This window comes from Sminthopsis crassicaudata, chromosome 2 (genome assembly GCF_048593235.1).
Source record: "Sminthopsis crassicaudata isolate SCR6 chromosome 2, ASM4859323v1, whole genome shotgun sequence".
Taxonomy (NCBI): domain Eukaryota; kingdom Metazoa; phylum Chordata; class Mammalia; order Dasyuromorphia; family Dasyuridae; genus Sminthopsis; species Sminthopsis crassicaudata.
The window spans coordinates 215,671,323-215,697,723 of NC_133618.1; the positions used below are offsets into that span (position 1 = coordinate 215,671,323).

The 26,401-nt window shown below is 33.5% G+C and overlaps 1 protein-coding gene across 1 annotated transcript; it reads right to left on the reverse strand.

Moving 5' to 3' along the window:
- Positions 1 to 4,523: 4,523 nt before the first annotated feature.
- On the reverse strand, positions 4,524 to 25,161 carry SULT6B1 (sulfotransferase family 6B member 1). The gene is made up of 7 exons (XM_074288199.1): positions 24,963 to 25,161; positions 24,568 to 24,680; positions 17,624 to 17,713; positions 15,265 to 15,391; positions 12,208 to 12,302; positions 8,832 to 8,988; positions 4,524 to 6,154 (listed from the first exon to the last, which is right to left on the reverse strand). The coding sequence occupies exons 1-7, from the start codon at positions 25,159 to 25,161 to the stop codon at positions 6,024 to 6,026; spliced, it is 912 nt and encodes a 303-aa protein (XP_074144300.1). The 3' UTR covers positions 4,524 to 6,023.
- Positions 25,162 to 26,401: the final 1,240 nt, after the last annotated feature.

The following is a 26,401-nucleotide window of genomic DNA, read 5'->3' on the forward strand; positions in this document are numbered from 1 at the left end:
AAGTGAAGTGAGTAGAACCAAGAGAACATTGTATGCAACAAGATTATGTGATGATCAATTCTGACAGATATAGCTCTTTTCAACACTGAGGTGATTTAGGCCAATTGCAATAGACTTATGATGGAGAGAACCATCTGCATTCAGGAAGAGGACTATGGGGACTGAATGTACAGCACAACATAGTGCTTTCAACTTTTTTTTGATTTTGTTGTTTGCTTCCATATTTTTTTCTTTCTCATTTTCCCCCCTTTGATCTGATTTTTCTTGTGCAGCATGATAAATATGGAAAATATGTTTAACCTATATTGGATTACTTGCTTTCTGGGGGGGGGGATTGAGGTGGGGAAAGAGGGGAAAAATTTTGGAACATAAGATTTTGCAAGATTGAAGGTTGAAAACTTTCTTTGCACATTTTGAAAAAATAAAAAGTATTATTATTTTTTTAAAGATCACACAGCTATCATATTTCTGATCCATGCATTTTCTCAACTATTTATCTCAATTCAAAATAGTAGAATAAAGTCTGACTGAGCATAATTATTCTACTTAAAATGAAACCAGAATTAATTCAATTACACCTGGATCTATATTCCCAAATGGTATATACAGAATACTTAAAGGAATAATTTCAATTATTTAGCATTAGTTTTTACAAGGCTCAATTATTTCAAATACTCCATAAGATTTAGAATTTTTAGATAATGCACTGTCAAAAACATAAAATAGAAGGTAGGTGGTGCAGTGGGTAGAGTATCAGCCCTGAAGTTAGGAGAACCTAAATTCAAATCTGTCCTCAAACACTTAACACTTCCTAGCTGTGTGAGCCTGGGCACTTAATCCCAATTGCCTCAGCAAAAAAAAAAAAAAAAAAAAAAAAAAAAAAAAAAAAAAAAAATTAAAGTCGTAATATCGTTTTAGGCTCTAATCTATCACAACAATCCTAATGAGAGAGTACTCTTAAAAACTACATTCTGATTTAATTTCAGAACATATTTCAACCAAATCAAATCTGGGTTCATAATCATTACTGGTAATATTTAAATCTCAATTTCTCTAAGGATCATTTACTGCTAGCACTTCAAAAAGGAGATCTCATTATTATTAATAAGTTAACTTTTAAAGACACATGGTAGTGTATCCAGCTCTGTCACCTTTTTATTTTCTATTTCCTTTCAAACTATCCAAAAAGCTTGCCCAAGTTTTTGTCCTAACCCTCTTGCTTGATTTGAGCGTGAGAGATAGGTTGGTGGCCAGGGATGAAGCAGCTTCCAATTTCTTTCTCCAAACTTCCTTTCTCCTGCTTCCTTCTTTCTTTCTTGAGGAGTCATGTAAAACATATTTCTATATTATCATTTTGTGGAAGTAATCTCAAATACCTCCTGCTTATTTCAATGAAACCCAAACCTTTCTTTATAAAAAATTAACTTCCTTTTATTTGTTCAATTCCTAAAGTGACTGTTTCAAAAGCATCCCAGACTATCTTCATTCCATTGAATATTTATAATTTTCCACTTATATTTATACATTTTAATTATCTTTTATATAATTAATATGTAACATTTATAATTTTAGAAACAACATAGTGTTGTTAAAACCAATAACTAACTAAAAACTTCTACTTTTCCAAGTAGCTAGGTGACCATAAATAAAGTACTGGGTCTGAAATCAGGAAAACAAATTCCTGTTGATTAAGATAAGGATTGAAAAAGACCATTACATTTCACAATCATTGTTAACTTTGCAATTTCAAATAAGTGATGATTTCAGAAACCAAATTTTAAAAGATTGAGTTGGGAGAGAGGAGAGGAAATGGATACAGTGAAGATAGCTTTTCCTAGGAATTTGGCTGAGAAAGGAAGCAGTAATACAGGATTTTAGCTTGAGGAGATGGTGGGTCTAATGGAAGTTTTTCAAGAAGGAGGGAAATTAGTTATGTTTGAAGGTCATAATGAAGAAACCAATATATTCCTATATACTGGTTGAAAGGGTTGAAGGTTATGATAAAAGATAAAATGTTTAGAGAAGACAACAGAGGGTGGGATTCAGTGTACTTGTAAAGGCATTAGCTTTAGCAAGTAGAAGGGGCATTTCTTTGTTGGAGACTAGGAAAAAGATGGAAAGAATAGGCTATGATATGAACTTTGGAGATGAAGAGGAAGGGTAAAGAAAGATCTCATGTGTATCATAGGAACTAGAGGCTGATCTATGGCATCATAGTTATTACAAACAGCAAAAGAGCTCTGATACACAGCTGTCCCTAAGAAAACAAGCTCCTATGGAAAAATTTGCCTGTGGCTCTGGGGATTCCTGGCACTATGCCTTTTTTGTTCTGTTTCTGTATAGTATCTGGCTTGACTTAAGGGTGGTGTGGAGACTTACTGGTCTTATGAGTAAATTCCTCTAATTAACCCAATAAACCTTAATAAAACTAATATATTTAACTATGCTGATATGGTCTGCTCTTTCTTTGGTATCTTAGTGCCTTTGCACTACCATGGGTTAATGGTTGTGGTCCTTCATTCTAGGGAGGACCAAAATGACATCAGTATCTTAGAGCTGAGTCCAACTGTGGCTGATTAGATTTACACGAGCTTAGAGTGCTTTGTCACAGGTCAGACACAAATGGTCCACATGAGCATTTGGGGTGGATTCTCTAACTTTGCACATCTCCTGTTTCTTCTGGGCTAATTAAATTCTCCTTTGCTCACAGAGCACAGTTCCTTCTCTGAGAAGGGCTCACCATCTTGGGCAGTCCTGTGCACTGTGTCTCCTATGTCATACAATCAATTCTAAAGTTCTTAAAAGAGACCTTGAATTTAACATATACTTTAACGTATTTAACATGTTTTGGACTACCTGCCAGCTAGGAGAGGGGGTGGGGGAAGGAGGAGAAAATTTGGAAAAGGTTTTGTAAGGGTCAATGTTGAAAAAATTATCCATGCATATACTTTATAAATAAAAAGCTTTAATAAAAAAAAATTTAAAAAGAGACCTTAAGGGTATCCTTGTATCACTTTTTTTTGAGCATTTGACTTGAGTTCTCCATAATATAATTTTTTGGGCACATTTGGCATTTGAACAATGTGGCCAACTCAGCAGAGTTATGCTTTCTGCAGTAGAATTGGAATGCTATAATATGGAATTACTATAGATTTGTTCCTTTGGATCATTTTCAGACTTACAGTATGTCAAAGGTCTCAGTTTCCCAATTAAGTTCCAAATTGGTTTAATAGCAGGAAGTGGAAAAAGAAGGAGACCTGAGAGTTGAGATTTGGAAGAGCTTCCATGGCAAGATGAGGAGTTAACTGGAGAAGGGGAACTAAGAGAACTGTCTTGCTTTGATGAGGACCCAGATGAGGTTGGACATCATGAATTTGAATCATACCTATTGTGAGTCTTCCTTCAGCAGTGTTCAGTGGTTCTTGAGTAGGATGATAGAAGTAATCCAAGGTTGGCCAGAGAAGAGCAATAATAAGAAAAGAGGACAAAGAACCGAAGTGCAGAAGGCAATGTGGAATTCATATGTTTAACTATTAGTGAGTTTGGAAAAGGAGAAAAGCTAAGTCAAAGTTTGTGCCCAGGACTTCCTAGTATTCATTAATGCTTAGGCTAATTTTGGTAATTTTTTTTGTCTCCATATGAATCACCAAAAGTGTGTTGTTTATGAAAGGATGACTCTTACCTAATGATCCCATTCCTTTTACCCCAAAAGGTGTGTCCTATTTATTATGTAGCTCCAAATGTTCTGGGGTCTTTTTTCTTTTTTTTGCCTCTCTGGTTTTCCAGTTTCCTAACACAAAAGAAAACTACCTTCTGTCTTGGTCTTTTTTTTTTTTTTTTTTTTTTTTTTTTTTTTTTTTTTTTGATTCATGTGATACTTCTCTGCTCTTAAAACATTTTATTTGTGTAATCTTCACATTTACTTTAAAGACTTTTTTAAGATTAGATACTTCTTTTAAAGCCTAATTCCCATCTCTTCCATGAAATCTTCCTTAAATATCCTAGCTAGAAATAATCTCTTACTTCACAGAAAACTATGATATCTATTTGGCACTTGTCTATTATGCTTTACAGGGTTTTTAAAATGTCTTATGGATTTTTTTTTTTTACTTCACAGGAATTTTGGATTAAGGTGTCCCCAACTCTTACTAAGGGAATTGATTCTCCCCCTTCCAACGAAGAAAAACGCATAAAAACAATTGAAATGATGACTGCTTGTGAAAATGTATATATATTCTGTCCTCCTAGGTACCCTCTTCTATGCTAAGAGGAAGAAGGTATGATTCTGTTCTGTTTTCCACAACCAACTTACCAAGTTCACCTTTTTTAGTCCATTTACATTATTGTAGTTCTTGTAATTATATATATAGATATATGTGTGTGTGTGTGTGTGTATATGTGTGTGTGTTTTATCTCCTCAATTGGGTTGGAAATTCCTAGAAATAGAGATTATACTTTATATTTCTCTATACTCCACACAGTGATTTGGTTAGTAATGATTAAATATCAACCAATTAACTGATTTGTTGATTGATTTATTGAACTCTATAGTTATTTTTTTTAAGTCAGAAATATTGATCATACTATTTTCTGGTCATACAAAAGTTTCACTTTTAGAAAGAAATACAATAGTTACTAATTATTGAGCATTAAGAATAATGGGTACACTACAATTGTGTTTTTATTTCTAAAAATCACAGCATTAATTAATCTGGTCTATGTAGTACTAATTGCTTTGGCCCAATTGGGATGGAGGTTCTATCATAAAACTAAGATAATCAAAGGGAAAACAATTATTTTCTTCCTATAAAATTCCCAGCTTTGGACTTTTGTGGGATTTTAGGATCTCACTGCTCCAGTAAAAATTCCACAGTCTAAAAATGATACAAAGTTGGAATACATTGCTTTACAAAACATAAAGTAAAAATAGAGACTGGTTATACTTTAAGGAAAGCCAATGAGAATAAACAAATAATAGAAGAAGCTCAAAACAATAACTGGCATTTACAAAATACATTAAGGTTTGCAAAATGCCTTACATGTATTATCCCATTGGATCCTCACAATAGTCCTGTGAGGTTAGGTGTGACAATAATTATTATTTTCATTTTACTGATGAGGACACTGAGGCTGAAAAAAGTTACATGATCTTCCAAGGATCACAAAACTAGTAACTATATAAAGACTTGGAGTCAAGAACACTTAGATATAAATCCTCTTCAAATAGTACAATGTTCTATCCATTTTACTGCATTACCTCCATATCAGGATAAAAAGTATACAAGAAATAATAAGCTAATAGCCATTTTAATCAGTCAAGCATGTATCAATTGCCCATCATGCACCTGACACTATTCTACAATCAGATGTATTAGGTCTAGCTGTTTCCTTCTCTGGGCTTCTAAAAACTTCTTAGATATAAAGAGTTTTGAAAAGTCTAATATTGACAGAACCCCTCAGTCTAAAACACATTTCCCAAATTTTCCTATTTTTGTTGAAAGCCTCACTATCCTTCCAATCATATAGCTTCACAACCTCAAAGTTGTCCTTGATTCCTTATGTTCCCTCTCCAAATCTAATCATGTAGATTGGTAGAATTTGCAAATTATAAAATAAGATATCAGGAAAAAGCTATACTGATTTTTATAGAAGTATAGCTTCTGTTATAAATTAATATATTGACATCACATCAAAATCTTATTAATTTAGTTAAAGTGAGTCAATCCTAAAGAGTTTGACTATCATTGGGTAAAATGCTTAAAATTAAATTTCTGAACTTATGAAAAATAATGACCAGATCCTAAATTATAATGATCTCATCAAGTTATCTCATGAAAACAAGTCTAACAGTTAGAAGGTGTTTGTTTTTTTGGTTTTTTTAACCAAATATAATAGTACAAAAGAGTACACAGTATATCTGAAACATCCACTTTCTCAGTAACATTTGCAAATTTCAGTTTGGGTCCATTCTTTGCAACTTTAAAAAGAGAAAAAAAATTTCAGCTGATCCAACCAATATAAAGTTAAGCTTTACAATGTATATTATACTTCAATTTCACTCCCAGTGGAGTGCCTGCTAAACACTCATTGAATTTTTCATCCATTTTTTCGCTCTGAGTTTCACTGAACAGATTTTTCCAGTCTCCAATTTCACCTGGAAAACATAAACAATAGGCCCAGACATTAATGTACTCCTTCTTTCACATAGCATTCCCTGTATTTCACTATTATTTAAAGCAAATGCTTTCACTTTGAATATGTGAGAAAAAAAAACACATAAAAGAAGAATGATGTATATAACTGTGTGGAAAAGTGAAGAACTTACAGATTAAGCACATATTGATCAGAGACAGTTAATTAAAGTGAATCAGACCTATAGGCCCCAGTCACGTGATTTTAGATAAGGCTTAGGCAGAAGGCATTAAGCAGCCAAAAGTTGTTGTATATCACCTTTTCCACTGCATTCCACTGACCAAATAGGGAAATACAGACTTATATGATCAATCACAACATATAGAGGGCGGGATTTTGGAGGTTCTTTGTCTGAAATGTATAAAAGCTGTGAACATCTTCAAGGGAGTGGCTCTCTCTTGCTGTGAATTTGGCTGAAGACCAGGATGGGGTCCGCTTCTCAAGATTCTAATAAATAATTCTGCTTTTCTATGAGTGATCTCTGAGTAGTCAGTTTGGGTAGGTCTTTTGTCCCAAACATAACCAAAGGGAAATATTATTTTCTGGGTAAAATCAGTGACATTATTTAGGAGAAAAACCAGAATGATCAGATGACTTCCAATTTGTTTCTGTCTCTGTCTCTCTGTCTTTCTCTCACATACACACACACACACACACACACACACACACACACACACACACACACACACACACACACAGAGAGAGAGAGAGAGAGAGAGACAGAGAGAGAGAGAGAGACAGAGAGACAGAGAGACAGAGAGACAGAGAGATTACTCTAGAGTTTTTTCTGGAATTTATACCAAGGTCACAAAGGTCACAGTGCCAATATAGAGCTCTCAAAAAGAATGTAGGGTTTAAGAGGGAAATGGTGGTGTGCTATAAAATCTGCCCCAAAGAATTCTTTCTTCTCCACTAACAGGTTTTGATTCTGCCATTAAATCTAAAGCTCCACAGGAAATGAAAATATTCCTGGCACATCTAAAACTTTAAATCAGGTAAGTAATAATAATTAAGGTACTCCCTTTCCTCATTCCAAATATCTTTGAAATTCAAAAGGACTACTCCTTTCTTAAACTTCTGAATCTTTGAAAGATTTAGGATGAAAATAAAAGTTTCTGGGACTCTAAAGCATTGTTGGTGGAATTGTGAACTGATCTAGCCATTCTGGAAAGCAATTTGGCCTTCTGTTCAAAAGGATATCCAACTGTGCATACCCTTTGATCCAGCAGTGCTACTACTGGGCTTATATCCTAAAGAGGGATATAAAGGAGGGAAAGGGACCCATATGTGCCAAAATGTTTGTGGCAGCCCTTTTTGTAGTGGTCAGAAACTGGAAATTGAATGGATGCCCATCAATTGAAGAATGATATATGAATGTTATGGAATATTATTGTTCTGTAAGAAAAGACCAGCAGGATGATTTCAGAGAGGCTGGGAGAGACTTAAATGAACTGATGCTAAGTGGAGTGAGTAGAACCAAAAGAATATTGTACACAGCAACAACAAAATTATGTGATAATCAACTGTGATGGATTTAGTTCTTTTCAACAATGAGATGATTCAGGCCAATTCCAATAGAGAGAGCCACCATCTGCATCCAGAGAGAGGATTATGGTGAATATGGAACACAACAAGGTATTTTCACCTTTGTTATTATTTGCTTCTATTTTTTTTCTCATTTTTTTCCCTTTTTGATCGGATTTTTCTTGTGTGCATGAAAAATGTGGAAATATGCATAGAAGAATTATGCATGTTTAGCATGTATTAGATTGCTTGTCCTCTAGAGAGGGAAGGGAGGAAGAAAGGTTTGGAGCACAGGATTTTGCAAGGGTGAATCTTGAAGATCATCTTTGTATATGTTATGAAAATTAAAAGCTATTACTTTAAAAAAATACAAATTTCCTTTACCTTTGGAATTTACTGTTCATAAGAATGTCTTAGACAACTTGGCTTGGTCTCTTAGCAGAAATAATGGTGCAGTGAGGTTGAGGATAAGTTTGGAAATAGTGAATTTGAGTTTGAATGCTAGTTATGTCATTTCCCTAATCACATAAGAATGGAATAAGACAGTTCCCCCTTCTGAAAATGTTTCCTCATCTGAAAATGAGAAGTTTAAACTAGATAAATTCCAAAGACCCTTTGGATTCTAAATCTATCTGCTTAAGATATTCTTTCTATACCATTAGTAACTGGAACCATAAACAGAAAAATGGAAAGTTTTATTAAGGTTCATTTTTTTCTTTTTACAAAGCTTTTTCTTTTCTTTTTTTCTTTTTCATTTCTTTTATTATTATTATTATTATTATTATAGCTTTTTATTGACAAAACATATGCATGGGTAATTTTTCAACATTGATCTTTGCAACTCTCCTGTTCCAACTTTTCTCCTCCTTCCTTTCATCCCCTCCCCTACATTACAGGCAGTTAAGATTCATTTTTAAATAGTGAAATTGATTAATGGCAGAGACAGAAATAAATGAAACCTGATTTCATACTTCTTTACCATAATTATGCTGCTTTTAACTTTCTTTACATAATAATGAAGATGGTGAGAGAGCACTTCAAATTCCTTTTAGAAACTAGGTAACTCTTTAAAGAAATTTAGTAATTCAAAATTTCTGAAACTAATGCAACTTTACCTTTTCGAAAAAGGAATGGCCCAATTGGACCATGTGTTTCCTGAGACTTTGCTCTCATTGCTTGAAAAGTGGTCCGATCTGAAATAGTCTGAATCTGCTCCTCCGACAGAGAGAATCCAAAGAATTCTGCCATTTGTTTCACTCCTGCAGATAGATTCTGAAAACAAAATTCTGTAGGATAACCTTTAACACTTCCTTTTCTTTCACTCTTAATGGATTTTTATCTTATTCCCTCTGGAAGGGTTTGCCAAGCTTTTTTGGTCCCATTACCCTCTGGCTTTCAATAGCCCTTCCCATTTTCCAGAGTAATATAAAAATAAATAATAGTGTTAACCATGTATATGCACATAAATTAAATTAATTAATTAATTTCAATAGGATAATATAGCTGTTTACCAAGCATTACCCTTATCCATTTGACAAGCTCCTCAGAGCCCAGAGGTATGCATGTTTCCCAGCTTGGGAATTCCTGTCTTGCATGGGTTGTTTTAGACCCTTTCTTTTCTTCTCTTGCCACCTTCTCCTGATTTCCCACCCACTTAAGGAGGATAACCTAGCTTCCTATTTCATTGAAAAGAGACCATCTGATGCACTAGATTTAAAGTCAAAGTTCCTGAGCAATATGTGTTGCCTGGGCAAGTCACTTAACGTCACTGTATCTCAGTTTCTTTATTTGTAAAGTGAGGAAGATGCCTGAAGGAAATTTAAAGTCACAAATAAAAATCAAATATATAACAAAGGATTCACAGTAGCACTCTTTATGGAGTAAAGAGTTTATGATAGTAAAGAACTGGCAACAAAGATAGTAACCCCTGAATGAAAAATAGATGAAAAAATCTATAGTACAGTAAATGTAATGGAATATTATTGTGAAAGTAAAAATGGCAAATAATAGGAATTCAGAGAAACTGATTGTGGCAGCTAGGCGGTGCAATGGGTAGAGCACCAGCCCTCAAGTCAGGAGGACCTGAGTTCACTTACTACCTGTGTGACCCTGGGCAAGTCACTTAACCCCAATTGCCTCAGCCAAAAAACAAAAACAAACATAACATTACTGATAATGAGATTGCAGTAGCTCTCCTCTTCTTGGTCAGATCCCACCTAACTTTACAATAAATTTAAATTAAGGTGAGGAAGCCTATTGTGTTCTATTGAAGGTGGAGATGAATCCAATTGTCCTGATAGCCCAAGGTTGGGAATGATCTGAGTATTGAGATAATTTCTCAGTTCCAGGGTAACTTGAAGTAACCATTCTCAACCTATTATTGACAAAGGTATATAAACAGTGAGCCCCACCACCAAGATTGCCTTTGGTCTAAGAGAAATAACCAAATGACCATCCTTTTATTAATAACCTGCTGGCCAGAGACTATGTCTCTTGAACCTTTTTAATGGTCACAGTAATATGAATTTATACAAAGTGAAATAAACAAAACAAAGATAATATGCAAAATGACCACAGCAATGTAAATGAAAATGTCACTAAAATAAAGCTGACTTCTGAGTAATGGGGGAAAAACCCAATAAACATTCTCACCTAACACAGTGCTTAGTACATAATAGTGCTTGATTGATCCTGAAAGAGAGAATAAAATCTATTTCTCCCATCCATGGACTATAAGAACAGAAAATTATATACAATTTCAGACAAGTTTTCTGAATTAGATTTTTTTACATGGGAGGAATGGATGGGAAATTTTTGAGATATTAAAACAAAAGGCATCAATAAAACATTTTTAAAATAAAAAAATTAAATGAAGGGGTTAAGCTCAATGGACTTTACAGTCTCTTACCACTCTAAATTTATACTCTTGTTCAGGAATTTGCTACAGCAATCATGTCCTCCTCTACCCTGTACTTTTTACATTTCTCTTGCTATTGTCTTCCCATTTTTCTACAAACATGTTTCCCCCCAAAATTAAAAAAAACCTTCCCTTGACCCTTCTAGTCCACTATCACAATCATTCCATTTTTCTATTGGGAACTTTAAACTTATTGGGAAAATTGTCTACTTCCAGTGCTTACCCTTCAATATTGGTTTCTATTACACTTCTCTCTAAGGTTCCCCCAGTGACCTTGTAATTGCGGATCCTACCTAATGCCTTCTTTTAAAAATTTGTCTTCCACTTCTACATGTGTGACATTAGACAAGTTTGTTTCTTCATTTGTACAATGAAAAGATAGGACTAGATGTTCGCTTAGATCCTTCCTAGCTATAAATGTATATGCTTATGTGCTTAAGGAATATCACTTTTGCATTTGTGTATAGTAGATTAGAAATGGGAGAAAGTTAATAAGCCAGGTAGGTGGTACACTGAATAGAGTTCTTGGCTGAGTCAGGAGGGTTTGAGTTTAAATGTGACCATAGACATTTATTAGCTATATAACCCAAGTCATTTAAAAAACAACCCCTATTTGCCTCAGTTTCCTCAAATGTAAAATGGATATAATAAATAATGCACCAGGCTCCTAGGGCTGTTGTAAGGATCAAATGAGATATTTTGTGAAACACTTAGTATAGCACCTGATACACCCTTCAGAACAGAAGGAAAGTAAAATTGAAGAGGTTAAAAGGAGATAGCCCAAGATACAAATGGTTAACAGGAAATTCCTGTCTTAGGAGAGGTTAAAGGAGATAACCTGAGACACAAATGATTAATAGAATTTTACATCCTTAAGAGAAATTTTTGTCTTATTTACAAATCTCTACAGAACCTCTTGGATAACATCTCTATATCTAAAGGACAAACTTTGTTTTATAACCCTGATTATGTATAAAATGAATCTCCAAAATTCTATTACTTGAACTTGGTTTTTCCTTGACTTGTGCCCGACAACTTTGTTCTGGAGTCCCCTTTCCAAGCAGTTTGGCCTTTCTCCCTAAAGGCCAAATGCCTGCCCATCCCTTTACTATCAATAATGACTGTTTTAACACAGCATTGAGTAGCGAATTCATTTGCTAAACAGACCTGGCCTTTGGTACTTTGGAGGAGAAGGAAGCATTGAATTATCTTCCTTTGAGCCTCATTTTTCATCCTCAACAGAATAACTGCCAAGGAGGAAAAAAACTTACATACAGCTCTTTTAAATATATATCATATCACTCTGCTGCTTAAAAAAAACAACTTTCCCTATATAGTTTCCTTTTGCATACCATGTAAAATTCTAGTGCCTTTTTCTATCAGTTAAAATACTACTCTACCATTTCAATTTTATTTAATATTATTCACCTCCCAATTCCAATGCTTTAGACACATTAGACATTTGCTTCATTATATATTCATATTTTTATGCTCTTGCTAAATAACCCCAATTGTTTTGCTATGTAACATAAGATACATTTTACTCCAAAATGTCAACAACCAGGACTTCTCACCTCTCTCAGGTCTTCATATAGTATAAACATAATGTTTTCATCATTAAGGTGATTGTTCCAATTGACTGCATAATCAAAGTAACTTCCCCAAGAAACTAAAAAACAGACCAAAAATACATTAACACACACTTCAATAAATGAGATCAAAGAAATAGAGTACTAGATTACAAATAAAATTCAACAAACATTTATTCAATATCTACTATATGCCAAGCACTGTCCTAGGTACTGGGAATTCATAGACAAAAATATGATACATAGTTCCTGCCTTGAAGAAGCTTGCATTCAATTTGGGTTGGGGAGAAAGGAAATACAATATATTGACCAAAACATGCCACTTTGAAAAGGAATAGAACAAATGGAACAACTAATTGTGGGGGGTCAAGGAAGGTTTCATGGAACGGAAGCAACTAAGTTGATTCCAAAGAAATAGAGAGACAGAGACACACACAAACAGAAGGGAGGGAGCGAAAGATAGGAGAGGGGGGAAAAGGGGAAGGAGAGACAGAATCTGGAATTATAAATGTTTTAAAATGAATGTTAAAGATTGTTTTTTATATGTAATTGGGGGAAAATAAAATATTCAAAGGAAAAAAAGACATATACTATTCACATAGGATTAAATACTTATAGTTGGAAGAGAGGCAGAGGTCATCTAGATCAGTATTTTCAGTTTACATTCTCAGTCCAAAGAAGCTAAATGATTTGCCTAGAATCAATCACATAAGCACTAATTGGCAAAATTAGGATCTGAACTCAAATCCCATGACTTGAATTCAATTAAATAAGAAAACTTTTAAGAACACAGAAATAAATGTGGTAGGAAAAACCTGAGATTTAGATATGGTAAAGCCCCTGACAATATGACAGCAAGCCTTTCTAGTTTTTATTTTGGCCCAGACAATTTCAGCTAAGTGCATTCTTACCTACTCAAGTCTAGAATTTAGATTTTCCTCTAATGTCCAGTCATTTTAGTCAAACTGCAGCTAATATAGTGTCATTTTAGCTAAATGTGTGCCTTTATCACATTTACCCATGTATATGTTCTTTTCTGTCTTATTTCAACCACTGATGTAATCTGACTTGCCTTCGATAGCCAAAGTTCACTCATGTGTGCCATTTAGCAAATCAATTAATCAATCATTCAACAAGCATTTAAATAGTTACTATGTACCAGTAACTGTGCTAAGGCAAAAATGAAACAATCCCTGCCCTCAAGAAGCTTTTATCCTAATAAGAGAAATTATATGAATATATATGAAATAAAGGATGCCACAAAAATTCTGAGGAAGTATTAAGTTTTTAACCTTTAAGCTTAAAACATTATTAAGACTTTGGGGACCTTCAGTAGAGAAAGTAAATAGGGAGCCATATAAAATGTGAAGAAGAGTGGGTAATAGCACTGAGAAGATGGGGCAGCTAGATGGTGCCTAGAGAGAGTGCCAGGACTGCAGAAAGAAAGACTTATTTTCCTTATCTAGCTTCAGACACTTAATCCTGTTTGCTTAATTCTTCATCTGTAAAATGAGTCAGAGAAGGAAATGGCAACCACTCCAGTTGTCTGCCAAGAAAACCCCAAATGGGATCATGAAGAGTCAGATGTAACTGAACAAAAACACAAGAAAAGTCGTCTGGAAACAAATTGTGAGGAACTCTAAATGCCAAAAGAGGAGGCAATAAGGAAATTTTTTAAAAAGGGAGTGATACAGTCAGGCATATGCTTTAGGATAATACATAGAAGACCGCATAGTGGATGGAATGGGGGGCGGAGAGAGAAACTTGAGGCAGGGAGAGCAATATATTTTGAGAAATTAAATAACCCTTACAATAAGCTTTCCTCACCTTTAATTGCTTCAAATTTTACCATCTTATTTATATTCTATTATCATTCCATTCCTCATCCCTTTCTATAACTCTCTGGGGAGAACAAAATAAATTACTGGGTTTTTTTCTATCTAATACAGAAACTATGTCTTCTCTTTTTATTCCATCAAAGTATATTGCAGAAAAGCAAAGATCACCTGATGAAAATTTGACAACTACTGAGTCAAGCTCTAATAAATTAGTACAAGATTCTGGTTTCTAAAATATATTGGTACCTCAGATAGTTAAAATAAAATAATCTAGAATACAAAAACTTGTTTCAGGACATTTGAGGTTCTTTTTCCTGTAGAAGCTGTTTTGGGCACTGTATTCAATGCAGTTTCTTTTTCTTAGACTTGGTTGATAGGTCTCAAATTCATAAACTGTATAACCAGAAGACAGATGAAATTATCTTGAGTCCCTTATAGAACTAAAATTCAATGATTCTATATTGCCAAAATATAGGAGAATAGACAGTGAGGAAAGTAGGTTGCCACCAGTGGCAGCACCTCCTCTTCCTCAACCTACACATCTGTCTCTGCAGTTGCCCAAGAGAAGGATCACATGCTGTAGTAGATGAAATATGGCTTTTTGATATGGGAGAAATAATAGCTCCAGGATATGACTTCAAATCAGGAAACATAGAATTTCACAATATCACAAAATATTTGAATTAGAAGTGCCTTAATATCTATCTAATCTAACACATATACAAAAAACAATCTTCAATATAACATACCAAATGGCTGGCCATCCATGCTCTACTTGAGGACCTCCAAGGAAGAAACCAGAATTTGAATTAACCCAATTTATTAACTAGTGTCATCATAGATGTGGCTCTGAAAGCATTGAGTATTCTTATCTATAGAATGGAGTAATAATGCTTATACTATTAGCCTCAAAGAGTTGTTGTAAAGAATGATCTGCAAAATAAAGTTCTATGCTAAGAATTAGATGAGGATGTGGATGAGGATGATGGGGATGAAGAGATTTGAACAACTCACTTTTGCCCTGCTTTGCATTTGTAAGAGTTCTTATGTAGGAACATCCTTACATTTACTTTGTTTATATTTACTTCAGCAGAATGTCAGTTCCTTAATGGCAGGCAATGTTTAATTTTTGTCTTGGCACACCCATACACTAGCACACTGCCTGATACATTTGAAATAACAATATTGCTTTAAGCAACTCTACCTTGTCCTTTCATGAAATAGTTAAAGAAATCATCCCAAGAACCATAGCTTGGAATATCAGGGACATCATTGTGGAAATGAAAGAAAGATGTTGCTGTATCCTTTGGATTTCTAAACATCACCAGTATCTGCTCAAAAAAAAAAAAAAAAAAAAAAAAGGTTCAGTCTGATTTAAGTTTATGTTTATGTAATTAACAAAAGAGTTAATGTAAATAATTTCATTTTATATTCTGACATTTGAATAACAAGCACAAGAAAGAATCTTGGACTCTTGACATGCAGATAACAGCAGTATGGATTAATGGAGTGCTCTGGAACTCTGTTCCACAGTACTTGAGTTCAAGGCCTGTCTCTGATGTTTCAGGATCACTGACAGATCATTTCAATTTAACTGAGTCTCAGTTTTTTCAACTGGAAAATGAGGGTGATAATTGCATCAACTTCCAGTGGTTGTTGTGAGGATCAAATGAGATCATGTTTATAGTGTTTCACACATAATAGGTGCTTAATGAATGATTGTTTCCATTTCATTCTCTCTTCTATAAGGCAGTGTCTTAAGGTTGAAAAAGCCCTCTAAATTGAAATTAAAATACCTGGGCTTAAGTCCTTGCCCCACTATTTATTATTTATATGTGGTTTTGAGCAATTCATTCAATTTCTATGACTACAAGTAATGGATATAAAAGCACTTTGTAAATGGAAAAACTTTGTACGAATATAAGACTTCATTATCTTAGAGACAAAGTGATGTAGAATAAAGGGAAATATAGTGAAAAGGGGAGTTTGAAATTCTGGTTAATTATTTCTATTATTTATTAATAATCAATAATCAAATTCAATAATTCAATTAATAATCATATTTATTGTTGAATTTCTCTCCATGTGCTTGGAAGGGGGATGGATTTAGAAGTGAAAAGAACCTCAGTCTTGCCAAATCTAAAGTCCTACCTCATACCTATCATATTGAAAAAGTTAATAAAAAATGAAAATGACAAATATTGGAGGGTCTTCAGGAAAACAAGTACAGTAATATACGTTGTTGAAGTTTTGAATTGGTCTAGTCATTCTGGAAAGCAATGTGGAACTCTACTTAAAAAGTTACTAAACTGTGCTTACTTTTTGACCCAATAATACCACTATCAGACCTAAATACCCAAATAGATCAAAGGATCTGTTTATAGCAGCTCTTTTTGTGGTATTAGAAGTCAACTAATTGGGGGAATGGCTGAGTAATTATGATACACTAAATGTGATGAAATACTATTGTGATGTAGAAAATGATAAAGGGAGTGATTTTAGAAAAACTTATAAAAATCTCTATGAATTGATACAGAGTGAAGTGAGCAAAAACAAGGGAACAACTTATATAATAACAACATTGCAAAGACAAACAACTTTGAAAGATTTAAACTCTCTAATCAATGTAATAGCCAACCATAATTTCAGGAGAACCATTTAGGATGTAAAACCAAGGTTTATTATATATATATATATATATATATATATATATATATATATATATATATATATATATATATATACTTCAGCATAGTTTTGGGGTTTCTCAATTATCTTTGAACAAGAAACAGAAATTTCCTAAATTTTCTAATTACTTCAGAATGATGAAGGGAAAGAATACAATTTTTGGATTTATAGATATCAAAAAAGATACCGGAATCTAAAGAAAAAATTAAAATTTACCTTATGCAAATAGACTTGTAAGCTTTAACACTTCAAGAGTTGGTTTATGAGATGTACATCTCAAAGACATACTTGGAAAATTTCTAATGGGTTAATTGAGAGGAAGGTTTACAGCCAAGAGACAAAATTAAAGAAAAGAAATTATGTAAGAGCTGATAGATATTTGTCAATATATATAGAAAAGGAGGCCTGGGTTATACAACCATCAGATGGCTGTAAATTTCTTTGCAATTTTTTTTCTCTGTTAAAGAATAATTAGAAGTCTCAATTTAATATACCTTAAGAAAAGCCTCAGCTTTTCTATGTGACTTGCTTTATGATTAAAGCTGGCTATGTTGAACCCAAATATTAATGGAGTAAAGGAATCAGAAATTCTTAGAACAAAATCAAACATGGTCTCTGGATATTTTACTCATTGCAAATAAGAGTTTTAAAGAAAGGTTAATCCTTGAATAAGGTAAAGGGAATTCCTGTAACATAAATACAAAACTTTTTGTAAAAATACAGTAAAATACATTTAAAAAAAAAAAAAAGAAAAACTGAGACCAACCCCATTAGGTATCTGAAATTTATTGCAATAAAACTTTGTAATGAGAAAATGAACTAAGGGAATGTGAGCCTTTCAAAGGCAATGGAAAGGGCAGCCTGGGGACACTCACCTTGGCTTTGTTTATGAAGATGGACTTGGGCAGTTTGTCATAATGGAGATGAGTTGCCAAAAGCCTCGGAGATGGGAATTGTTTCATCCTCTATAAAAATAAAAAACAAGTGAAGGAAGATTGGTATATGTTCAGGATTGGGACTATTCATTACTTAGCCTGAGGTAGGAAGGCAGAGTTATATTCTTTGTTAGGAAATTTCTCTCTTTTCATTTCCCCTTTCCCCCCTAATCTTTTCTCCATTTGGATCTTCTATTTCCCACCCACAATTTGACCAGAACTTCAGTATCTCCAACTTTTATCCATAATGTAAGGCAGCTCAGGCCTCAGCTTTAGTTATACATTCAGTCTTTCATTCTTTACTGTCTGTCTGCCTATTTTATGCAGTTTTTTCTTGTAGTCTCTCAGGTTGCTTATCTCTTTCTAACTGTTGCTTTTTTTTGTCATCTTGTACCTTCAAAATCCTTCTATAATCTGCTTTATAAGGATGAGAAGCTGCAACAGGGATTTCCTTTCTGAAATTTTTGTTTGCTTGTTTGAATCAAAATTTTTAGGTATCAAACAACTTATCAATGATAATTGTTTATTTATCATCACTGTGTGTTAAGTACTGTTTTAGATGCTTAGGATATAAAAACAAAGAATAAAACAAGCATAGCATAATGTGCTCTGCTTACATCTAGAAGAGGCTGGAGAGTCTGCTTTTTCCTTCTTGAACCAATATATGCCTTTCTTCTTTTCTACCTTAGGTGAAGGAATAATGGAAATGATCACAACGAACTTGTGAGCTTCGAAAGCTTGAAATAGTAGATGCCAAAAGTATGGGCACTAAAGTCTGTGCCTGGATTTACTAGAAGCCAGATCGTAAAAATCAAAGATCTGTTTAAAAAGTTATAGACCAAATAAAGCCAAGAGGAAATTATTATAATTGACTCACTGTCTATGCTGAATTTGGAAGTGAAGTTGGTGAGATAAATGTAGAATAGAAAATCTATTAACTTTGATTCTATTCTCTCTAGAGGCAGAAATGGTATAAAGAAAACGATGCCCCCAAATATCGGGAAGAAATGCTTTGTAACTTCTGCTTTTATATATATTAAGTAAACGTTATTCAGTCATGTCCAACTCCTCAAAACTCCATTTAGGATTTTCTTGGCAGACACTTGTCATTTCCTTTTCCAACTCATTTTATAGATAAGGAAACTGGAGCAAACAGGGTTAAGTGACTTGTCCAAGGTCACACTGTAATGAGGTCAGATTTGAGCTCAGGGAGATGAATCTTTCCAGCTTCAGAACTTACACTCTATTCACTGCACCACCTAATTGCCATATGAGTAAATATCCCTTCACAAAAGTTATGATGAAAATTGTTTAAAAGTAGTGGGACTTGAATGAAACTGATGGTTAATATTAGTGAGAATACCCTGGAATGGGGGAGAGGCAGGCCTGGAACCATAGCATTGTAACAACATAATATGATCTGTGCACTGGGCGCTTAATGGTATATATTCTTCTTTTCAAAGAAAGACCAGTTAAAATTTAAATTGGATTTACCAAGAGAGGTTATTTAGCCAAACCCAAAAGACCCTTTGTTTCAAATAGCCTTGAATATTTATTTTAAAAAAAGAGGGAGCAAGGAACCTATCCATTGGTTGGTTACTCTGAATAGTATAAACAGTGAAAAAGAATATGGACAAAAATAATAACATGAATATAATACATTTGAATTTCCATAGAAACAGAAAATAGTTATAATCTTGATTAGTTTTTACCTATATTTTTATTTCTGTCAGTCCACTAAATATGATTTTAGTGGGTATTAATCAAGGGAGAATTGTAATGTTAAATTTGAAATATTTCTTAAAATGAGTTTTTTTGATATTCTTGTGAAGTTACAATTTTGAAACAGGAAAGTGAGGAATCCTAAAATATGGGAGTAGAGCAGAGTTATTCCAGTCTTTATGATAAGAGTTTCAGTCTAACAGTTTAGAGAGTAAAAGAGAAAGTTTATAATGTAATCTTGAAGTGGGAAAAAGCTGAAAAAGCCATTTTCTGGGAATATGAATAAATAAAAAGGCAGAATAATGTAGAGGAGAGAATGCAAGAATTCATCACTGGCTTCTTTGCAAAACCCATGTGACAAATCACAGTAACTCTGAACCTCAGTTTCCTCTTCTATATAATGAGGATGATAGCACATATATATCTCTTTCTCACAGAATTCAATTTATATATATATATATATATATATATATATATATATATATATATATATATATATATATATATATATACACAAACATATATGTGTAAGTACATGTATATATGTATATATATTTTATACATATATAAAGTACTTTATACATTTTAAAGAGCTACATACACATTAAATGTTTTTATAATAGAATCATAGGTATAGAGTCAGAAGGGACCTTAAAGGCTAACTAGAGGATGAAATCCAATTCCATCATTTTGCAGAGGAGGAAAAGGAAGTCTTGGGAAGTTGTTACTATCTAAAGTCTTTTTTTTTTTTTTTTTTTTTGAGGCTGGGATTAAGTGACTTGCCCAGGGTCACACAGCTAGTAGGAAGTGTTAAGTGTCTGAGACCAGATTTGAACTCAGGTCCTCCTGAATTCAGGGCTGGTGCTCTATCCACTGCACCACCTAGCTGCCCCCCCAAAATTTGAAACCACATGTTTCTTTCTTTTTTTTTTCCTCAGGCTTCAGTTAAGTGACTTGCCCAGGGTCACACAGCTAAGAAGTGTTAAGTGTCTGAGACTGATTTGAACTCTGGTCCTCCTGAATTCAAGGCTGGTGCTCTATCCACTGTGCTACCTAGCTGCCCCCACTATCTAAAGTCTTAATCTGTGCCTACTTCAATTTCCTCAAATGTAAAATGGAGATAATAATAGCACTTATCTCCTAAGTGAGATAATTTTTAGCCTGTCTGAAGCATACTAGATACTTAATCATTGGGAATGCTTGGAAGTTCCTTTTTAGTTGAGCAGGGATTGTTCCATTCTTTATGTTTGTATCCCCAGCATTTGACAAGTACCTGGTACATAGTAGACACTTAATAAATGCTTGTTCATTTACTGATCAATTCAAGGATTCAAAAAAACTGATAATATGTATCCAAAACTTTAACAAAAATATATACATTTCCCCCTTCCTTCCTTCCTCCCTTCTCTTCCTTCCTTCCTTCCTTCTCTTCCTGCCTTCCTTCCTTCTTTCCTTCATTCTTTCCTTCCTCCTTCTTTCCTTTCAGATTAACTTTGATCTACTTTGCATATATTTTATATTAGTATATTATTCGTATTATCTTCTTTGAGGGTACCTACTATTGTTTTTTTTGTTGTTGTTGTTTTAAACTATATCAACAAGATTTAACACAATGTCTGGCACACAAGAAGTGCTTAATAAGCAATGATTAATCTAATTTCATCTCTAACATTGATGGCAACAATCTCTTTTTTTTTTTTTTTTGAATAATGTTATTTTTCCCCATTACACATAAAAACAGTTTTGAACATTCATTTTTAAAATTTTGAGTTCCAGATTCTCTCTCTCTCCCTCCTCTCCTCTCCTCCTTCCTTGCTATGGTAAGCAAATTGATATAGGTTATACATGTGCAATCAGATGGAAATATTTCCATATTAGTCATGTTGTGAAAGAAGAAATCAGACAAAAAAAAGAAAAAAAGAAAAAAAAAGGAAAAAACTATGGGGAAAAAAAGTAAAAATACTATGCTTCAGTCTACACTCAGAATCCATTCAACAGTCTTTCCTAATCACTTACATTCACCTCCAATTTTACACTCACATTATAGATATCTCCTTTTCTGGAGGAAAAACTCCCAGATGCAACACTGTTTGTGAGGGATACCCTATTCTAGTGGTTTTCAAAGTATGATCCAGAATCCTAGGGATCTCTGAAATCCTTTCAAAAGGCCTACAAATTCAAAATTATTTTTAAAATTTCTAATATGGTAAGTATACAAAAATATAACCTACATAAACAAAATTCTGGACAAATCTTTAATAATTTTAAGAGTATAAAGATACTGAGAACAAAAATTTGAGAACCACTATTTTATTCTATATGTCTTTTCTTAGTGTTCCCAAAAGAAGCACAATATAGTCAACCATCCTTCCCTTATTTCTAATTATAGACTCATATATGGGTGTGATTATCTCTTGTTTACATGCCCTCATAGAGTTCTTTAGGACTAAATACATAGTTTATAACGCACTAATAAATATAGAAATAGTTACCCACCCTCTCAGTAAAGGGGAAAAAAAACGCAATATAAAACAATAACAGAAGGAGTTGACAGATATGGATACAATTCATTAAAGCTTAGCAAGTAGATTACACACATTATCAGAGTCTCTCCACAAAATTTAGCTATTGGATCAATAGGAATGAAATAACAGATCATCAAAAATATATTTATCTCTTTTTGTCATCATTATCACCAGTGTCTCTCACTTTGAATTTCCTTCCTTCCTGCTTGCCCCAAACCATTCTTCCCTATAACAAATAAGCATAGTCAAGAAAAATAAATCTACATAGAGATCATGTTTGAAAACATGTTTGATAAATCTCATTCTATATTTCTATTATATTTCTGTTGAGTCTGGAATACTTATCAGTTTTTGGAAGTCATTGACTTAATCAGTAAATCAGCCAGCATTTATTAAGTGCCTACCATGTACTGGTAGATGATGGGGATATAAGTATTAAGTATAGAACAATTCCTACTTGAGTTAAAAGGAACTTCCAAACATTCCTAATGCAAAGACCAGAAAAAAATAAAAACTGAAATATAAACATAGGAGGCATGACAAAAATAAAATTGTAACTATGAGGATAAAGTATTTAAATTCTAATAGGAAGAGATGGTACAAGTTTCCTAGGGAATCTTCTTGTCATCAAGACTCAAGATTCTGGAAATGATTTTGTTATATTTTGATGATCTTAGAAGAAGAAAGTAAGAAGCTAAGAAATATAGGGGGAAAGCAGAAGGGTGATAGAATTTATATAATCATAAAAAACTATACAAATAAGGAGGAAGGGATGGAGGGAGTTGGCAACACTTGAACCTCACTTATATGTGAGCTAATCAAAGAAGGGTAGAATATACATAGAGAAAGTTAACTGTAAAACTACATTAAATTCAACAGAGAATTTTAAAAAATTAAACTCCTTGAACAGGCAGCCTTTCCCCAGAGATAATATCCTAGTTGCCTTGAATGTAAAGATTACTCTCACCTCCCTTCCATGGAGCTCAATTCTTGACACTGCCACACTTAACTACCAAAAAATCACAGTTCTGGTGACTTGTTTATTCCAGATAAGGAGTCATATTTCCTAAAGTAACCTAGTTATTGCTTCACTACAAAAATCACTTTGCTAGCCTTCTATCCCTTTATATATTTTATTGTTCATAGTGATGGCAGAGTACTGTTGACATTAAATACAATTTTATTCATTCTTATCACCTCTTCTCATAAGTAATTTGGATTCCATCTTGAGTTCTCAGCTTTGATGGTTAGCTTTTGCCTTCTCTTCTTAGGGAACAATTCAAGTTACTCTCTGCACAATGTTCTCTTATTGAAGATACTCTTTATGATAATTCCCCTCTTAGAATATAAGCTCCTGTATTTGTATTCTCAGGGCTTGGTTCAATGCATTATAGATAGTAAGTCTTTACAAATGTTCATCTTTTCTCTCCCTCTCCCCCTCTCCCTCCCTCCCTTCCCTCCCCTCCCTCTTTTCCTTCCTTCCTTCCTTCCTTCCTTCCTTCCTTCCTTCCTTCCTTCCTTCCTTCCTTCCTTCCTTCCTTCCTTCCTTCCTTCCTTCCTTCCTTCCTTCCTTCCTTCCTTCCTTCCTTCCTTCCTTCCTTCCTTCCTTCCTTCCTTTCCTTCTTCCTTTCTTATCAGTCAATCTAAGGGTAAACTGGAACTGAGCTTGGTGGGGGGAAAAAAACCCAAAACACCAGAGCTTCAGTACTAATCACCTGTCCTAAGGTGGATATAAAGTTTCTATTTCAGAAATCTTTGAATTTACCTGCTCCTACATATCCCCTAATAAACCTTCTTTCATGATGATTCTTATAAAGTCATTTTCTATTTTGAATTTGGATATTGATCAACTAAGCTGACCAATACTATGTTATAAATCACCCTTTTATTACTTACTACCAGTATCATTTTGAACGAATTCCTTGACTTCTTTGAGACTCAGTTTCCTCATCTTTCAAATAAGGAATTTTTATATTATGAAAGCCATGAAAATCTTAGAGAAACAGTTATATAATTCTGGGAAAATTCCTTAAGACCAATCTATCCAGAACTTTAATGTATCTTAATCTTTAATGTTTCCTCACCAAGGAAACTTCATATCAAATTTGATTCCCCAGCCAGCAAATTTCTGGATTAAAAGGATACATTTGGTGCCAAAATATGGATAATCTAGCCATTTAATAATTTAATAGAGATTAAATAAAATATTTAAATAAAGTATTTAAAAGATATGCAGATTTACTAAATAATCTCCTATATTCCAGAAAGTATCTGTAATTTACAAATTAATCATGTGGTTTGTATGATTCACTTGTAAACCAACTTGATGCTACAGTGGGATCATAATGGGAAGAGAAGAACTACATTTTTCCTTAAAAATCATAACATTTTGATTATATCAAATGGAACTTCTCATTAGGAAGTGGTTTAGGGCTACTGGTGTAAAAAACGACAGTGAGTCCTGGATCTTTCAGCTATATTCTGTACTACTTATGACTTTCTCTTCTGAGTTTTAAGTCCTAATCACGAATATTTATCTTTCTAATTTAAATGATCTTACTTACCAAGTAGAAGGAAAGAATCCTTTCCCATGTTAATTCTTCTATAATTCCAAACACTAACTAATAAGATACTAACCTGATATTTTTCGGGATCTCCACACTCAAGAACTGGAAATTCTGGATGTTCATACTTTTGCGGGGAGATAGTACATATTAATTCACTAATGATCTGGAGAAGCCAGTTTGATCCTATACCAAAGTAAGCAAAAGAAAATTAGCTGGAAACGGAGGGGAGAAAAGTGCAAATGTGAATAAAAATCTCCTTACTGAAAATTAATCTTCTTAACAGAAATAAAATTCTAGTTCTTTCCTTCTAACAAATATTCCATTTGCACATAGATACATAATTTACAAATGACATTTTGTGCCATCTTATGTTATGATGCATTATAATTTAATATATTGAATTTTACAGACTCGGTTTTTTTGGGGTTTTTTGAAGGGGAATTGTATCAAATGAGTTATATTTACCACATTTGGGATAGGATGCCAGCACTATGTCCTCTCTTCTGGCTTCAAAGTGGTCCAGTGCTTGGAAAGTTTCTGCAGTACATATGGTTATTGGGTAAGTGATCCCCTGATAAGAGAAAAGAAGGCGAGAAAGGGCAGTTTCTTTAGATTTTTCTAAAGCTTCATCAATGTATTCAATAACTTTGGACTTCTGGGCCATGTTAGCCTTCTGATATGAAACTGCTCTGCTCAACAAAAGTGGTAGCTTTTAACTAAACTCTTAGTGGGCGGAGAAAAGGAAAATCCTACAGCTCCTCCTGTCCTCATAAGAAACATCTAATTTCTTTCATTTCTTCCTGCCCATCCTCCTATGGGAAAAAAATAATAAAGCAAAATACAGGTGTGTGAAAAAGACTAAGGAAATCATTGAAAACTAATCCATTCTAAAGGCCAGAATTCATTACTTAGAGGGTAAATCTGTCATTTACCCCCTAAGTAATGAATTTACTTGGGCCCTCCCTCCCCCACAAAATTAAAAAAGATGTCTCTCTCTACTTTAGAGTAAGATTATGGCTGTGGAACAGCACATATACTATCAGAAGGGATTGATATATTATTTAATTTTGCTTAACTGCTTTTCTCTCTTTTTACTTTTTATAAATGATTTGCTGGAAATAAGAGGAAATAGGCATATATTTCAGAATAAATATCTTTGACACTGTTAAATAGTTCAACATAAAAAATGTATACACAACTTTATCAATTGAAATGACGCTAAAGAACATGTACAATCCTCTTTGCCACTATCCTTTGAGAATCACTGGATCTTGCCATTGACTTGTACGTGAAACCTCTCATATTATGTTATCTCCTACTATTAGAATGTGAGGTCTATGACAGCAGGGTCTCTCTTGCTTTTCCTTTTGGAATAAAGCAGTATTTAATATTTTGTACACTAAAAAAAGCTTAATAAATTCTTTTTGATTCATTGGTTCATTTATTTAAAAACAAGAGATATCAGTTTTTAAAAATGTAAGTTTGAGAACTCCAAGTTTGAGAAAATAAGAAACCATTCTAGTGGGAATTATAAAATATTTATTGAAATTAAACTTCAATTTATATTAAAAGAAAAGATCCACTTATCAAATGAAAGATTGGGTCTGTCTGTGGCATTAAATAGGTCCTATAAGAACTAATTATCTTTAGAGATATGTGATTATATTTTAATAAACAGTACCACCAAAATATAGAGAGCTAAGGAGTAGAATATGGCCATTCTAAGATGGAAACAGAAAAGTTACATTCTCTCTCAACTTTTTATTGAGTCAGTAAATGAGAACATACTTATAAATCCAGGATTTATAATTTTGTCGGTATGGATACACTCTCCACCCACACCTATTACAATCTCTCTAGACCTCAGTAGATGATTTCTATAATTTCTACAACCAAAAATTTCA